This window comes from Protopterus annectens, chromosome 1.part1 (genome assembly GCF_019279795.1).
Source record: "Protopterus annectens isolate FY-2018-M chromosome 1.part1, PAN1.0, whole genome shotgun sequence".
NCBI lineage: Eukaryota > Metazoa > Chordata > Ceratodontiformes > Protopteridae > Protopterus > Protopterus annectens.
Window position 1 is genome coordinate 932,708,457 of NC_056726.1, and position 19,401 is coordinate 932,727,857.

At 36.4% G+C, this 19,401-nt stretch overlaps 1 protein-coding gene across 1 annotated transcript in view; it reads left to right on the forward strand.

The window, feature by feature from the left end:
* The window catches only part of LOC122808041 (glutathione hydrolase 6-like), a 309,257-nt gene that overhangs the window by 58,623 nt on the left and 231,233 nt on the right, over positions 1-19,401 (forward strand). Inside the window, exon 2 of the mRNA XM_044079032.1 lies at positions 16,028-16,386. Coding sequence (XP_043934967.1) covers positions 16,028-16,386 — 359 coding nt within the window. The remainder of the gene's footprint in view (positions 1-16,027; positions 16,387-19,401) is intronic.

Consider the following 19,401-nt stretch of genomic DNA (forward strand, 5'->3'; position numbering starts at 1 on the left):
GCATTGTAGCACAATCATTCTGTCAATTCACCAAGAAATGTGAGTATATAGATTTGCTGCTCTCCATGGCTCCTTATGCAGCTTTATTTATTTATCTGAAATTTTCTGCCATCTTATTTACCCTATATTCCATTTATGATTGGCCTAATTTCCATAATGTTTGGATATAATGTACATTGCATATAATCATGACTCTGCTATTTTCTATGGTAATCAGATCATGCTGTCTGTGTCTTTGAATCAGTGCTTTCCTACCCATCACCACTCACTGAGCTGTTTTACTTGACAGAGTTTGCCACGTCTTTCTGAATTCTGGAGTTTATTTTATTTTTTTTCATTCTTTTACAGGTTTCTGTGTGTCTAACTTTGTTCCATATTTTGTGGCACTGCATCAATTATGTGCATGCCTGTGGGTTTGTGGATGGGCATTGTATATTTTCTTTTTAGTGTTGGTTTTATAATGTAGTTAGGCTATTCATGTAGAGTTGTATGGTTGTGTGTAAATTTTATGTGGTGAATGAGTGTGTCAGTCTTTGAGATACTTTTTTGTGTGAAGGCTTGTTGCATTCTGTTTGGAGGTATCACTTTTATATTGTGTGTGTGGAACATTGCCTTATTGTTCTATAGTACAGTACATAGATGTAATAGTATTTTGTATTACATATAGCAGTTACATTAAGTAGTTTAGTCTTTTGTTTCATATTTAAATGTAATGCTGTTTAATCTTCTCCAACTAACTAGGTGGGCATAGCATACTGTGCTTAGTGTTATTTCACTACATGTTTTTATCTTGAATGTTGAATTGCTGTATTTACTGCCTTGTTTATGGGTTGATTGTTTTAGCTTTGTTTCTTTTACAGTTTTCTAGAAGATCATTGTGGTTAGTTTTCTTATTTATTCTTGGTTTGTCTGCCATCTTATTCTTCAGTTCGTCTGATTATTTAGTTATTTATTTAATGGTAGATGGTATTTGACTGTGTTTATTTATTTGTTTCTTCATTTATCTCAGTCCTTTGTTCTAGTTCTATTTTTTCATGGTTTAATGTGATTTTATTTTTATCTGATTGTTCAAGTCATAAATAAATAAAATTAATAATTTACCTTATATGCCTTCAGTCAGGAGTAACACTTCAGGATGTGCAAACAGAAATATTTTATTTACATCGCTGGGAGACAATCTTCATAGCAGTTGGGAAATCAGTCACTCTGAAGAGAGACAAACTACATATTTTATACACTTTTCTTATCAAATCATTTATGAAAACCTTTACATATACAGTGACTCTGACAAATAAATGACTGCAAATACTCTCTTCCCTCGTGATTTTCCCCTCAGACTTCACATGAACACCTTCCTGTACATGACCCACCTGCTTTCAAGGTGTCTTGTTTTCTGAGCTTGGATGTTTCAAACCTTCCCTAGCCACAATGCACTCCTAGCCTGGAGGAGTCTGGCTAACAAATTCCTTTTACAGTAACTAACAAGCCTCAACTTCATACAGCACTTACCTTTTCCTTGTTACATATTAAAAGATTGCATTTGAGACATAGCAGTAACTCTAGCTTTTGAAGTTGTATTTTCCACAGCCCTGTATACAAATTATATATGCTTTTTAACAATAATATTATAGCATCATTAATGAAATTGGAATGAATATACATTTTAATATGCTGATCTTATCCCATATCAATGTCATACCATACATGTTTCTTTTTCTTAACTTAATAAAGTAAGCTTCTGCATTGTAATAGTCATCTTCTGTTATAACTGTCATTGATTGGTACATGCAGTGGCATTTCAAGTGCATGTGAGGTTAAACATCTTGTAATCACAGCCTTTAGAATAGAAAATACCAAAATGATCACAAATATAATAAAAAGTACAATGACAATACCCTTGATTGTGCTAGTTCCCAGGTTACCAAAAATACTGCCCAACTATCCAAAAAGTGTCCATTGTTTTGATGTGCTGTCCAAATCTTTGGCCCTTTGTTCCATGAAATTTGCCAGTTTTTCCTGTTCATCATGATAGTCACTAATATATGAACAGCAATGACTCCCTATGAGGGCACATGAACCCCCTTTTGCAGCAAGCTTTATATCAAGTGCCATTCAATTCTGTAACACCACAGTTCGTATTTCAGTAATTTCTCGATTTGCCATCCTGATGTGATGCGAAGTTTCATTGGCCACCTCCTGTAGAATATGAGTAAGCATGGTGATTTCAGCATTGTGATTTGCACTCCATACTTAGGATTAAAAATTGAAAGTATTGCTCTGCCCAGTGGATTGCTCACTTATTTCTCAGTCTACCTGCAGGTGTATTTTCAAAATGTTGAATAGCAGGAGTAATATAGCCTACAAAGCAACATCCAGACCAATTTGTAGAGAAAATCAGGGGTAGGCACGATCACCACAGATGTAGTAACGGTCACTTATGTCCATGCCACTTCCCCAGTTATAGCTTTTTAAGTGCAAAGAGTCTAACACACTTTCATGCCTGGTATCATTACATTTGATTTTTCCTACTGGTACAGTCCAATTTCTGGCATAACATGTATTTCCATGATGTGCAGTTGCAAGCTGAAGAGACACAACCTTTGAAAAATCTGTTACATTATGCCAGGTTAAGCTGATGTCATTAAGGTCCCTTTCAAATGACACCTGTGATGCAGGGATGGGAATCATAGGAATCCCTGCCTTAGAATGACAAGGTATATGAAAACATATCCAGCAGTTTGTTTTGTTTAAATTTTTGCCATATTGCCGAAGGACCAGCAAGAAACTATTTTCTCTTGACCAGTTTATAGAAGGAAACAACAGCAGAAACAAAGAAAAGGTACCTGTTATCACTGGATTCATCATGGACTGCTACTGAAGTTGACTTCCTCACTGGGCAGATGATTTATCTTTTGCACCTCGATCTCCCACTGTTGGCTGCAGTGATACATCTGGCATCCCCACACCACACAGCAGGTCTTCTTGCAGTGAGATGAATGGATCCATATTGGTAGTCCTGCACACTGAATAGCAGTCAAGGTTGTTAGCAGGACCTGGAAAGGACCCTTCTACCTCAGACTGAGGCCATTTTTCTGCTTTAAAATTTTTTACATAAACCCATTCACCCAGTTGTAGTTGATGACAGGACTGGTCAGGAGGCTCTGATAATGCTTCTTTTACTGTTCGATGATGTTGCTGCAAAACATGAATTAACTTTTTACATTAGGTAATCATGGCATCATCTGACAAGGTTAAATCAGCATTTCTCATGGGACGGGTACCTGGAAGGGCCATGGGTCCCCCCATTAAGATTTCATATGGACTCAACTTCCTGGTGTCATTCAGTGAGGCCCTCATACTCATTTAAATACAATTATATATATATATATATATATATATATATATATATATATATATATATAAATATAATTAATACAAAAAGCAAAAGAAGCCTTTTCTGAAATAGAGAACTGGCTTAACAGCTCACAATTCATACTAAATCCCAAGAAAACATAAGTAATGCTATTCTACTCAACTCTACAAAAACGAGTAACCTTATCTTCTCTATACTCTTCACCAGCAAAACCCAAATCACCCCTGTCACTGAGCTAACCTCCTAGGAGTTACCATTGACCAGCAACTCAAATTCAGAAAGCACATATCAGCAACCATCACTAAAGTCCACAAAAAGTTAGGTTCCCTCAATCGCTGTAAAAGTTATCTAACCACTGAATCTTGAATTGCAATAGCCAGGACCCACCTCCTATCTACTCTACTTTATGCATCCCCAATTCTAACTAATCTTTACAAAACTGACCTTAATACACTTTCCATCTGTACCAACAAAATTGCTAGATTCACTACTAATGCCAAATCACAATCCCACCACTGCCTTTCCCTACAAGCCTTGCACTGGCTTGAATTTCTGAACCTATTAAGGTACCATCAACTCAGCCTAGCTCATCTAATTCTGTACTATCCTGAGAAAACCCCCGACCTGAATGGCATGCTGAACTTCTACAATTCAAATAGACAACTCCGGTTCTCCAACAAAGCCTTAATCGAAACCATCACATGCAAAAACAACTCCAGAGAATTACTAGTTGCCCATAAAATAGCAAAAAATACCAAACAACCTTCCCCCTGACCTCAGACTACAAAACTCCACACCCTCCTTCAAAAGCCTAATTAAAACATACCTCTTCACCAACCATCTATGCAACTGTAATTGACCCCCTGAAGCCTCATCCACTTAGCATTTCTACACCCCATCTGTCCTGGACAAGACAAACAACACCATTTAACTATACCTATACATGTGTGAGCAATAACCTGTATATGAGTGTGTGTGTGTGTGTGTGTGTGTGTGTGTGTGTGTGTATGTATGCATGTGTAAATATATGTGTGTGTGTGTGTGTGTGTGTGTGTGTGTGTGTGTATATATATATATATATATATATATATATATATGTATATTTATATATGTATCTATATATATATATATATATATATATATATATATATATATATATATATATATATAGATAGATATATGTATGTAGATACTATATTTGTCGAAAATGATTTCAGGCAGCCCACTTCACTGAAACCACATTTGACTGAAAGCACATTTGTTCAAATTACATTTTGTTGAAAATGGACTATAGCCCCTGCCCCACTGAAGTGCGACCCTGGAGTGAGAATATAAAGTTAGGGGGGTATGGGGGGCACAGCCCCCCACATTGGGGGGTGTGGGGGCATAGTCCCCCACATAACTGCAGTTTATGCACTATAATATACATATATAGCCATTAAAAATACATTAAAACGTATAACATCAGTAAAAACTGATTGCACAATGTGGGGGGGGGGGGCTGTGCCCCCCACACCCCCCTAACTTTATATTCTCACACCAGGATCACACTACAGTGGGGCAGGGGCTATATTCCATTTTCGACCAAATGTAATTCGACCAAGTGTGCTTTCAGTCAAATGGGGATTCATTGAAGTGGGCTGCCTGAAATCATTTTCAACCAAATGTAATTCGACTAAAAGCAATAGACCCGTGTATATATATATATATATATATATATATATCTATATAATATATATATATATGCGTGTGTGTGTGCATGTGTGTATATATATATATATATATATATGTATATATGTATATGTATATATATATATGTATATGTATATATATATATATATATATATATATATATATATATATATATATATATATATATATATATATATATATATATATATGTATGTATATATATATATATATATATGTATATATATATATGCGTGTGTGTGTATATGTGTATGTATATATGTATGTATGTTTGTGTATGCATATATATGTATGTATACTCTTACATGTATATTTGGTTGACTGTATATATGGAAAACTTAAACATTTATATACTTGTATTCAATTGTGAAATATCTTGCAATGCTCTACCAGGTTCTTATCTACTCTCATTGTATATTTTGTACACTTGTATTTTCAACCAAAAGGGGTAATATCCTCTTAATGTATACTAACGGCTGTAAAGTCTACAATATGTATGCTACTACTCTGTAATGTCTCTTTTGTAAATGTTTCTTCTCTCTGTAAACTTATGGAGTTTTTCTCCCCAGGACTCTGCTGAAAATGGACACTTGCCCAGTCGGACTATCCTGGCAAACAAATGTTAAATAAATAATAATAAAATAAGTAATGCTAAGGGGAGGGCTTCAAGCCACTTTAAGTGGGTTTCAGCACAAATCTTTGAAATTTTATTCTTAAGAGTTCTGTTTACCTTTCCACTAATCCAGATGACTGTGGATGGTTGGGGCAGTGAAGACTTAAGTTAGTATTAAAAATGTTACATAATTCTTTAAGCAATGAATTATTAAAATGCGTTCCCTGGTCGCTATTGATAGTACATGGTATACCGAATCTCGGTATGTAATCCTACAGAATTTTTTTAACAACTGTGACTACATTATCTTTGTGACATGGGTAAGCTTCTACCCATGCTGAGAACATACATACCACCACCAAAATAAATTGTAAATTATTAGTCTTGGGCATCTGGATGAAGTCCAGCTGTATGTTAACAAAACGTCCCCAGGGTGGAGGTAAACATACAGTCTTACTGTGTGCATGCTTACTTATATTATATTCTAGACATATACCACAATTTCGTACATACTGATGTGTCAAAGAGGGAACATGTGGGGCATACCAACTTTGGATAATTTGAGTAAATAAAGCTCTCTTACCGGTATGGGCCAGTAGATGATATGCCCTTTCCAGGTAAGGTAGCAAAGAGGCAGGCACCATCAGTCGGCCATCTGAATGTCGCCATATGCCATCAGAGGATTTTCTACATCCATCCTTGAACACATCAGAACTTCTCCCTGTGATGTTTTAGCTTGAAAGGCTGACAGCTTTTCAAAATCAAACATCACTACTGTTGTAGTTTGTTGTTGTGTTGTTGTCACATACAAAGATGTTTACAACAATCTACTACTGCTTGTTTAGCAGCTTGATCTGCTAAATTGTTACCCTTTGTTACAACATCCAGGCCTTTTTGATGTGCACAACATTTGATTACAGACAGCCTCTTAGGTAGCTAAGGTGCATCTAACAATTATTTTATGTTCCCTGAATTTTTTATTTGATTTCCTGAAGCGGACAAAAACCCTCTCTCTTTCAAAGTTGCCCAAAATCATGTACCACCCCAAAAGCATAATGGCTGTCTGATTGGCCACTTTGTCTTTGACTAACTCACACGCCTTTTATAGAGCAGCTAACTCAGCTATTTGAGCAGAGTGAACACCCTCTAATCTTTGTTGCAACAATATTGTCTCTTTGGTGCAGACAGCTATTCCTGAGTCAGCTGCCCTGTTTGATTTCTTCCACAGGAGCCATTCATGAACAAGTTCAGATCAGCATTGGGTATTGGAGTGTTCTTTAAGTCCTCCCTAGGAGAAAGCAAATAGTTACACACACACAGTCATGCTCTTCATCATCCTAAGAAGTAGGTAACAGAGATGCAGGATTTAGAACAGGACAGCTGGTCAGAGAACTAGATGGATCAAAAGCAGTATAAGTTCATATCTAGGTAGATGTGCAGTTGAGAGTGGCTGCATTTTCATTTTAAGCAAAAGAGATGATACAGAATGAGGGACAGCTACTGTGAGATCATGCCCAAGCACAAACAATTGTGCAAGATTAACTAAAATGGCAGCAGTGACAACTGCACTTAAACAGGGTGGAAAACTTTTTGCAACAGAATCAAATGCTGTGCTGTAATAAGCTAATGGACGATAGCTGTCCCATGTTTTTATGCAAGTACTCCTTGAGAAAATCTATTTCTTTCATGACAGAATAAAATAAAAGTCTTAGCATAGTCTGGTAATCCTAAAGCTGGGGCAGTAGCTAAAGCTTGTTTCATATTTTAAAATGAATTTTCCTCTTCATTATTCCAAAGGAGAGGCTCTGGTTTAGCCTGCTTTAAAAGATTTGTCAAAGGTTTGGCAATTTCTGCTTAATTAGGGATCCACTGTCTGCAATATCTTGTTATACCTAGGAAAGACCTAAGCTGTCTCTGAGTAGTCAGATGTGGGGCATTAGATATTGCATTAATATAAGATGGTAACACTTGCCTGCTGCCCTGAGATATTAAATGACCAAGATTGTGTACCTGAGGTGACCACAATGGTAGTTTTTCTCTAGACGCTTTGTGTCCCTTTTTTGCAAGGATAGTCAAAAGATGCAAAGTATTCTGCTGACATTGCTGAAAGGAATTTGATGCTATTAGTAAATCATGGTGGTGCAGCGGTTAGCGTTGTCACCTCACAGCAAGAAGCTCTTTAGTTCGATCCTTGGCTGGGGTGCCTTCTGGGTGGAGTCTGTAAGTCCTCCCTGTGGTCATGTGGGTTTTCTCCGGGTGTTCCATTTTCCTCCCACATCCCAAACACTCTAAATTGGCCCTAGGCGTGTGTGTAAGTGCCTTCTGTGGAAGGTTGGGTGGTGGGCTGGCAACTGAACACCGTAAAACTCCACTGACAATCATGAGCAGACAGGTGATCCACTATGGTGACCCCTAACCAGGAACATTCGAAAGAAGAAGAAGTAAATCATCTGTGTATTGTACTAACACACGCCACCTGGAAATGTCACATTCTCCGATTTTTTTTTCAGAATCTGAGAAAATAATGAAGGAGATTTCAGTATTTCCTTGTGGCAGCCATGTCCAGGTATATTGCTGTCCCTGATAAGTAAAGCCAAACAGAAACGAACTTTCAGGGTGATTAGGTATAGAAAAGAATGCTAAACATGAACATATTACAGAAAAGTAACTAGCTGTAGGTGGTATGCAACTCAGTATTTATGCTGGATTTGGAACAACAAGAAAAGTAGGCATTACTGCATCATTTACAGCCCTTATGTCTTGTACAAATCTGTAAGTATCCTTTCCTGCATTTTTCACTGGAAAAATAGGAGTATTACAATGGCTTTTAGTTGATATTATTATTCATTGCTGTATCAGAGACTGGATTACAGGTTTGATTCCCTGCTCTGCTTCCAGCTTTAGTGAATATTGTGGAACTCTAGGAATATGTTTTGATGGATTTAATTTTATTTTTACTGGTTCTGCTGATTTCAGTATACCTACTTCATTTGCATGCTTAGCCGACAAGTTGGCAGGGACATGCTGTAGTAACTCTCCATCTGCCTGTATGCTTCCAACAAGCTGTTCTTCAGCTTCGGTTAAAACTGCCAATACTTCCCCCTCTGATTCTGACAGAACATTCAGATACACACCTTCTGGAGTACAGTAAATAGTACAACCCAGCTTGCATAACAAATCTCCTCCTAGCAGATTTACTGGTGCAGTAGTACTCAAAATAAAATAATGCTTTTCTTCTATCGGACTTAAAGAAATGGGGATGGGTTCTGAAACAGGATAAGTAACCATAGTATTTGTTACTCTGACTGCCTTTACTTTATGCTCTGATACTGGTATTTGACTATCTGAAGTATTTTTAGCACTGACTTAGTGGTGCCAGTGTCCACCAGAAATGGTGTTTTCTTTGAATTTATTTTCACCTTAACGTAGGGTCCATTTTTATATATTGGCAGTAGAGGGTTAAGATTTATTTCTGTGTTATTTCCTTGACCTAGTCAGTTTGGAGCTTCCAGACTCCTTCCAATCTGAGGAGGTGGTGGAGAAAAAACTGTGTTATTATAATTTGGTTGCCATTCAGTCCAAGTATGTTGGACTCTTTGCACTGGCCTGTGTGGAAATTCCCATCTCCAATGTCCTGCTTCTCCCCAATTGAAGCAAGATATGTTAGATGAAGCCAGAGGGGCACTGCCAGCTCATTGTTGCCAACCAGCTGCACCTTGCTCCCCTTGGCCAGCACTTTTGCTAAATCTTCTAGCAATTCCTCTACCTCTTCCCCTGCTTCTGCCTTGACCCCTTGGGTTTTCCAGCTGCCTGATTTGTAAAGTTAACAGCTTATCCTCAGTATCCTTCCTCTATTTTTCCTGATACTCTGTACAGTGATTTGCAGCACTTAATAAAGACTCCAAGTCTTTCCCTTGCCAGTCTATGAGCACCTGCTTAATTTGATTTTGTACAGGGGCTTGCAGACCCTGCACAAAGGTTGCTGCAGTAGCTGGCTTAGCTTGCTCTTCTGGGTCTGCTATTCCTGAATGTCTAGCAAATACTGTTTTAAGGTGACTCAAATAGTCTGCAGGGGCTACCCTTTTATTTTGTTTACATGCCTGTATTTTAGACCAGTCAGTCCTAACTTGACATACATCTGTAATTTTGTTTAACAATGCTGTCTATCTGTTAATGCATTCCCTGTGAGAGTAAAATCTGTTATCTCAGCTTTTTCCTGTAACTGCTTTCTTATTTAATCTGAAGTAACTACTCTAAGTAGCTGATTTAAATCTGTCAAAGTAGGATTGTAGCATTCTATTATAGTTTTTAATTCCTGTTTGAATTTTAATGAATCTTCTCTAATATTTGGAAACTTTTTGGACATAGTATGCAAATCAGCATGGGTCCAAGGAAGATGAACAAGTTCTCTATTGTTAGCCCCCAGAATTTTCCTGAGAGGTGCCAAAAGATCCCCCCAGATGTTGTAATCTCCTGTCGTACCTTGTCATGTGAGATACAGGAGTGTCAAATACTAATGTCCCTGTTGTGGAAGTAGAAGCTATCTGAGAAGGATAGGAAGAATACCACCCTAGAAAAAAACCACCAGGCACTGGAGCTGAACAGCTGAAACGGTTTATTCTGGTACCTCGGCTGCAAATAGCCTTCAAAGGAATAACCATTCAAACTTCTTACATCTTTTTATAATAAAAGCCAAATTGCTCATTAAACAATTAAACTAATAACAATTTCAATCTGTTCAGACCATTTAGAAAGGATACTGCAACTAATAACTTTCTGTATGCCACAAGTGCTCATCCCTTTTGGTGAATTCAAGCGCACATTTGAACATACCTCTGAAAGTGGTTTATTGGAATCGGAATTTGAGGATGTTAAAAACAGATTGGTAGCTAGAGGTTATTCCGAAATTCTAATTAAGGATAGTATTGATAGGGTATTAAGTTCTAATTTGAATGTTAGGGATGATAGTAGAACTTGTAGAAATAGGAATGCTGAGAAAACCTTTTTGAATAGTAAAAGTAAAAATGAGAATAAAATATTTTTTGTTACGAAATTTTCTCCCTTTTCTTTTACTCTGAAAAATATTGTAAATTTCCTTTGGCCATTAGTTTCTAAAAATCATGAGTTTGGTAATTTATTTCCTACTAATGTTTGTTTTTCTTATGGAAGATATGCAAATTTGAAGGAAATGTTAAAGCCAAAGCGAAAAATAAGGGAAACTATTCTGTTCAATGGCAGATTAAAATCAGAGGGGATGTTCAGATGTGGCAATTGTAAAGTTTGTTCAAAGGTGAAGAATTTGTCAGGTTGTCATATTAATGGGGTAAAATATAAGGCTACTAACAAATTTGATTGTAAATCTTGTGGGATTGTATATATAGTGGGTTGTGGTTGTACCCCCCCTAAGTACTATATAGGTCAAACAAAACGACAGCTAAAAATCCGGATTTTGGAACATATGGGGGATATCAGAAACTGTAGAATGGAGAGTCCAGTTTCTGAACATTTTAATAGTGTTCATGATGGTGTTTTGGACTCTCTATTTTTTTGTGTGTTAGCTAGGCCTGATGTGTATAATGCTAGTAATTTCTTACAGAAATTGTTGAACTTAGAAAGTAGATTCATTTTAATGTTTGGGACTTTAAAACCCAAAGGGTTGAATTTGGAAATAAATATTACTATTTAAAGATGTTGGTATTTATTAAATATTCAGTTAGTTAACTATTCTACCTGGGGTTAGATGGTAAAATACTAGCTTATTATTTAGACTATACTTGTGTATTTAGGGCTTTTCTGTGGTTCATTAATGTTTTCTGATGCTTGTTTCTCTTTAAACTTTAAGTACAAGATTCCTTGTCAGATTGAAATTGTTATTAGTTTAATTGTTTAATGAGCAATTTGGCTTTTATTATAAAAAGATGTAAGAAGTTTGAATGGTTATTCCTTTGAAAGCTATTTGCAGCCGAGGTGCCAGAATAAACCGTTTCAGCTGTTCAGCTCCAGTGTCTGGTGGTTTTTTTCTTTGTTGTTTGCTACTTTTTTGGTTTTCGTTAAGAATACCACCCTCCCAACTGCAGATACCTGTTCAGAAGATGAAGATTGAACAGGGGAACTAGTCTGAGATTTATCAGTATCACGCAAATTGGGTGCCCAATGGACAGTGGACTGAAAGGTAGGGGTCTGAGAAACAACAGAGTCTTGTACAGGAGGTACCCGTACTGGCGCATATGGGGGTGGGGGTGCAGTAGAAACTGGAGAATTATCATCCTCTTCAGAAGTTTCTGCTATTTGGCCATCCTCAGTTTGCTCCAAACCTGCTAAGACAGGAAAAAGGGATCTCCCCTTTAACCTGTTTTACTTGTTGCAACAATTTCTTATTAGTATCCTGCAACCCTCAATGCTGACTCCTTTTTCCTTTTAAGTGCTTCACTGTACCAAGAATAAAATGCTGTCATTTGTTCCCCGCCTACTTTTCTTTTTTTCCAAAATACGTATCAGTGTCAGCAATTTAGTTTTATCATAAGTTCCATTTAATGGAAATATCCCACCAGAACAATTCTTAGTAAGCTGAAACCAGTCATGCAGATATTTACAACTTTCCTTCCCATAGTTAAAATACATACAATATGCAGGTGTTCCCTTTTCAGGGATTTGATCTTGCTTGCTTATCTTCACTCCAAGTTTTCTTATTTTATAAATAAATAATAAAATGTTAGGCTTACCTTACAACTCCTAGATCCTGTCAGTTGTAAAGACCGGTCTGTTGGGCGTGCAGCAACAGAAAAGAGGTTTTGATCAGCCTTTTCCCCACAGCACCCCCTTGCTTTTATCCTGGTGAAAGCTGAAAACTTACAGCTCCAGCATTGTGATCGGGATAATGGGGCAGATAGGTACTGTGTCCAGAACTGACCACTCTTTTGGACCCTCTGAGGGTACTTCCATGCAATCAAAGTTAAGTCCCAGTGTGCTATGGGCTCATGAATTTATTTTAACAATGCATACTTATAGGTCATATCATGCTGTAAGCTCATGCATTTATTTTAACAATATGTAGTCCACATCCCAATCATGCTATGGGCTCATGAACTTGTGTAGTCTACGTCCCAATCATGTGGTGGGCTCATGAACTTGTTTTAACTTTATCTTTAACTTTTAACTTTTTTACTTTTCTTTCTCTCATACATTCATACATTGACAGAATAAAACATCTCTTATACCTCTTACCTTTCAATCCTGAGGGTACTGCCCTCAACACAAGGGGTTTCCTTATGTTAATTTCTCCTTAACTGTATGTGGGCATACATTTACTATCCTAATTTGCCTTGGGGACCTCCCACTATTACTCGTATACCTTACAAACAACTCAGTCAAACAAAAACACAGTCATGCCCTTATTATACATTTTGCTAAAATTGTCTAAAAGAGAGAAAGAGAGAAAAAAATAACACAAACCAACCCTTTTCCCTTACAAAACAATTTCCCTGCCAAGGCTAGTAGGTTTGCACACCCTGAATAAGCTGTACATCTGAGTCTCTGATGATTCCATACAAAGCATTGTGGAATTCACAGAAAATATGTGATGGGCCCTATTTCAAAACTGCATTGCAGCAATACCAAAGTTCAAATCCAGAGAATGGCACCAAAATGTTAGTCATAAATAAATAACATTAAGAATTTACCTTGTATGCCTTCAGTCAGGAACAACATTTTAGGATGTGCAAACAGAATTTTTTTTTATTTACAGTGCTGGGAGACCATCTTCATAGCAGTGCTGGGAGACTATCTTCATAGCAGTTGGGAAATCAGTCTCTCAGAAGAAAGACAAAATTCAGCTTTTATACTCTTTTCTTCTGAAATCATTCATGCAAACCTTTATGTGTACAGTGACTCTGAGAAATAAATGACTTTGCAAATGCTCTCATCCCTTGTGATTTTCACCTTGGACTTCACGTGAACACCTTCCTCAACATGACCCACCTGCTTTCAAGGGGTCTTGTTTTCTGACCTTGGATGTTTCAGGCCTTCCCTAGCAACAATGCACTCCTACCTTGGAGGAGTCTGGCTAACAAATTCCTTTTACAGTAACTAACATGCCTCGACTTCATACAACAGTTACTTTTTCCTTGTTACATATTATAAGAATGCAGTTGAGACATAGCAGTATCTCTAGCTTATGAAGCTGTATTTTTCCACAGCCCAGTAGACAAATTATATTTGCTTTTAATAATCATATTATAGCATGAAACTGGAATTAATATACATTTTAATAAGCTGATCTTGTCCCACAGCATGATCTTACATGTAATTTGCATATGTTTTAAAAGTATGATTTCCTTAGAATATTTTTAAAATTATTTAGCAAATGTCAATGATTGTTATAGAAGAACACAAAGCAAAGACATAATATAACAAATAAACAAATAACCAAAACACTACAATTATGCATACAAAATCACATATTTTAATATATCCTACTGACTGCAAAGGAATATACACTCTGAGTAGCAAACATATAGAAACCTAAACTATACACCAAAACATAAAATCTGCCATGTAAACAAAGCATGATAAAATACATCAACCAACATCAGGACATTAAAAATACTAAGAAAAGCACAAAAAGCAATAAGTCTAACATACAATCACACACAATAACAACTAAGTCCACAATGAAATGGATACTTTACAACAACACAACAAAGAATAGAACTATACATGACAACTCCACCAGAAAAATAATTGCAAAATAAACACACTCTACAAATATTTAAAATCTCTTCAGTGTAGATAAAACTTGGCAAAAAAGTCCAAGAAAAAGAAAACTAGAAACAAAACACTGAAACAGACACAATACAGTACTGTAGAACAAAAGATGAAGAATCAAAAAATAACAACAGGAGTAGTAAAAATAACCGACACATCTGTTGATAAAATTAACAAGTTTAGCAACAAGCTTGTTCTTAATTAAAATCTTTGGGAGTTCTTATTTGTCTTTGGGAGTTCTTATTCTGTTGTAGTTCATGGGAATGTACACCCAGAATTTTGTTAGGGTGCTAGATTATGTTTTATTATTTACATTTTATTGTGAGTGGATACACAAAAATCTACCTTTTATTTTTGTTGTTGCAGAGGAGAAGCACCCCCCCTGCAACCCCCACACTCCCTGCAAATTATATATACTAACTCCAAGATTGCACCACAGTAAGGAAGAAGGTATATTTCCCGATCCGCACTGTACCACAATCTCCATTCAAAACCCAAAAACTGAATCATATGGTCTCGCCCTTATGACTTTTAAGTTTCTGAAAACTTGATCAACTGATAGGGACCCATACATATATACGTGCATATGCATATGATCTATTTTATTAGCTCATGAACCATTCACTTGGGAACTGCTACCTACTAATCACCCTGAACTGCTTGTACTCACAGTCATCACTAAATCAACAAAAAGTATCTTTTTGAAAATTCAGTACTGGAGCCCTCTCATGGCACCCACAATCTTTAAATATACTTCTTTCAGTGATGTACTAACTCAGAAAAAGTATATTGACAGTTTATTTTGTAAATACACAGGATGAACATTCAGAGAGCATTGAGCCCTTTTCAGCTGGAATGCGATTATGGAAAGCACAGCTCCTGTATATATTTATGTATTTATACAAGAATGGGCATGCCTTCTTTGATGGTTGGGCTTCTGGCTGGCAACTCGGCACTGTAAAAATCCACTGCCAATCATGAGCGGACCGGAGTTCTGCTGTGGCAACCCCTAACTGGGAAAAGCCGAAAGTCTATATATGTGTATATGCATGTGTGTGTGTGTGTGTGTGTGTGTGTGTGTGTGTATGTGTGTGTATATACATATATATATATATATATATATATATATATATATATATATATATATCTATATATCTATATATATATATATATATATATATATATATATATATATATATATATAAATACACACACACACACACACACACATACCTGTACATATATTTTTTTTTTCTTTGGTTTTTGGTCTTCAAGTCTGGCATGTTTAAGTCAAGGGTAAATTCACTACTTTTTTGTTTTGTTTTGATGGTAGTAATTACTCTATTTATTTAACTACAGTGATATAGGTAATGACCATATTTTCTGTGTTCATAATTATTGTGAATCAAACATTTTTGTTAAACGTATTTGTGCTCATGATAAACACATATATGTACAAAGTTAAGATAGGATCACTGTGTTAATTCTTGATGTTTTTATCTTGTAATAATTTAATATGAGATTTTTTGTGCTATTAAACATGCATTTACAATATGTTGTCTCTTTAGCCCATCAGCAAAGATTGTCAACTCTCAGCGTAAGAAGGAGACATGCTCCCGAATTTTGGCAGCAGTGATACTTTTGATTGTAGCCTTCCTGTTTGGATTGTATCAGTTCATGTATGTCAATTTACAGCTTCCTCATGAGGATGACTGCTTTTCTCCCCAAAATAAAGGCATGTCATATGGTGTCACTGAAAATCATTTTGAAGGAAAGGACTCAAATTGCACTAATGAAGATTACCATCACCATGAGGATGAAGCAGAAAAGATGGGTGAGCATCTGCATTCTGAAGAGGATGACAGTGTTGCCCCACATAAACATGAGCATGGCATTTACCATCATTTTACTGTTGTTACAGATTCAGGTATGTTTTCTTGTGCATTTATATTCTGAAATGCTGAAATATGCAGATATAAACTATAATTAACTTTATCATTATGGATTGCACGCACAGAGTCTTAAAATGTACATTATTTTATAGTGACATGCTTTATGTCCTGTAGCTGAACATAGACAGCAAAGTCTGCATCGTGTGTAGAATGTACAAATCTGCCCATATTCTAAGTGTTAAAAAAAGGAAGAAACATGTACATTAAACATTGTCTGGTTCATTAGTTCTACAAAGATGGCTTAGTATGCACTGAAATCAGATTGACATGTGATCATAAGCATTGTACTAAAATCTTTTATTTTTTTTTTATTTATTTTATTTTACATTTGTTGACCGGGCTAGTCTAACTGGAGATATTTCCATTTTCAGTAGAGGCCCGGGGAGAAAAGCTCCACAGAGAATACACTTAAGGCAAGCATACTAGAGTTTAAAAAAGTTTTAAAAGACAGAAACTAACAACTCTACAGTTACTCATTATTACTAGTGAGCTTAATACTGACTCACATAGTGACAGTAACAAAAAAATACTTATATAAATTATACTATACTAAGACTGATAAAGATAACTAAAAAAATAAATAAATACTACTTCACACAGTTAAACTCAATGACATCATATTAAGTTATAAAATACTTTGAGAGATAATAATAAGATAGTAAGTGTGAGAAAGAGAGCTAAGAATATGAGTAATAAGAAGAGGTAGGTTGAAGGAAGGACAGCAAGTAAGATAGTTAGCAAGCAAAGAGAGCTAGAAGCCAGTCTATAAGCAAGGAATAATAGGAAAACAAGTGGCAGAAGAGGAGGAAAGCCAGTTGGATCGTAGAAAAGTTTAACGTAGGAGATAGTAATGAAGTAGAGTCTGAGTAGTGAAGGATTAATCAGGTTTACTACATGTGCACAGCCAGTGGTTTTGGAAGTGAAGTTTGATGTTTAGTTTGAAAAGAGGTAATGATGCAATGGTTGTTATGTTACTAGGAAGTTGGTTCCATTTTCTACCTACTGAATTTGTGAAAAGGGAGTTGCCAGCGGTGTTATTAGATTTTGTGGAATTAGCCAATAGTTTACTGGAGGAGCGGAGAGAGCTAAGATTATTGTAGGGGATAATGAGTTGAGAGAGTATAGGGTGTTTGTTGGATGGTACAGAATTTTATGGGCAATAGTGAGTTGTTGGGTTGCAAGATAGTTTTGGAATTCTGGCCAGCCTAGTAGTTTCAGGTTGAGACAGTGGTGTGTTCTGTAGGGGTTTCCTGTAGTGAAGCGAGCAATGTTATTATAGCTGGTAGAAAGTTTGGTAAGGTTGTTTTTATTGAGGTTGGTGAAAATGGGACAAGCATAGAGAAGAGAGGAAAGAAGATGGGAGTGAGCGATCCTAGTCCTAGAGGAGGGAGTTAGGAATGGTCTAATCCGATATAGAGATCCTATTTTCCTATTGACAAGTTTAATGGTGTTGTTAATGTGTTGGTTGAAAGAGAGATTATTATCAATTGTAATACCTAACAGTTTAGTAGTAGAGTCGGGAGAGATGATAGTTGCATTGTTAGAAGAGATAGTGAAGTTTAAAGGGTGGTTCTGGAGGTAGGAGTAAAGAGGAGGAGTTTAGTTTTCTTAGCATTTAGTAGGAGAAATCGACTAGAAAACCATGTCTCGACGGTGTTAAAGACATTTTGAGTAAGAGATCTAAGTTCTGAGGTAGAGGATGCAGAGCAGATGAGGGTAGAATCATCTGCATATTGAATGCAAGTAGCTTGGGGATTATGTTTTGGAGATCATTTATGAAGAGGGAAAAAAGAAGTGGGCCAAGAATAGAGCCTTGTGGAACTCCAATAGAAACTGCCAGAAGAGAAGAGATGTGGTTATTCCAGAGAACAGCCTGTTTCCTGTTAGTGAGATAAGAAGAAAACAATCTAATGGCAGGGATGTCAAAAGATAGTGATTCTAGAGTTTTGATTAATAAAGAGTGGTTAACCATATCGAATGCTTTGGAGAGGTCTATGAAGATGGCAGAAGAGAGTAGGTTGTTGTTACGGTTCAGGTTAATAGTGTCAACAAAGGAGAGAAGGGCAGTAGTAGTACTGTGATTAGGTCTGAATCCATGTTGACTGTTTGCTATGATGTTGTGGAGAGAGAGGTGTTGTACAAGCTGATGGTGTATACATTTCTCCATTATTTTGGCCAAGGGAGAGAGGAGAGCAATAGGTCTAAAGTTAGAGTAGTCAATGGAGTTACCACCTTTATGGAGTGGGATAATGTGGGAGACCTTCCATATATCAGGGATGATACCTTCTTTGATTGTCCTATTAATGAGAATAGAAATAGGATATGCGATAGCCTTGGCAGCTTTTTGTAGAAAGAGTGAAGGTAACTTGTCCACAGAGGGGGTACAAGGTTTTAGCTTAAGAAGGAGTCTGTATATGTAAGATGTAGAGATGGGATGTAGAGAGAATTTAGAGGAGGAGTTAATGAGGTTACATGTTGGGTGTGAGTTATTAGTGTTTAATTGATTAGCAAGAGCTTGTATAGTTTCAGTGAAGAAACAATTGAAAGCATCTGCAGTTTTTTGGGGGGTATCAGGATCAGAATTAAGTGGGGAAGGTGTTTTTGAACGTCCTGGGGAAAGAAGTCTATTAACTGAAGACCAGAAAAGTTTTGAATTATTAAGATGGGTTTCTTGCAGATTGAAGTAGAATTTATTTTTATCAGCTAGTATAGCTTTTTTGGTTAGATTTCTAAGCTGGCGGAAGTGAAGAAGATCAGGGTTTTTTCTATGTGATCTCCATGTGGACCAGACTTTATTTCTAGTGAGAATAAGTTTTTTGGTTTCATGGGAGAGCCAGGGGGCAGCATTGGATTTAGATTAATATATGATAAATAATGTGCACATAGACAGAAATGTTTTTATATTTATAGTAAACTGTGTACATGTGTATGTATAACAGTAGTTGGGCAGAGAATGAGAACCACTCACTGTTTCTTTCTTATGACATATC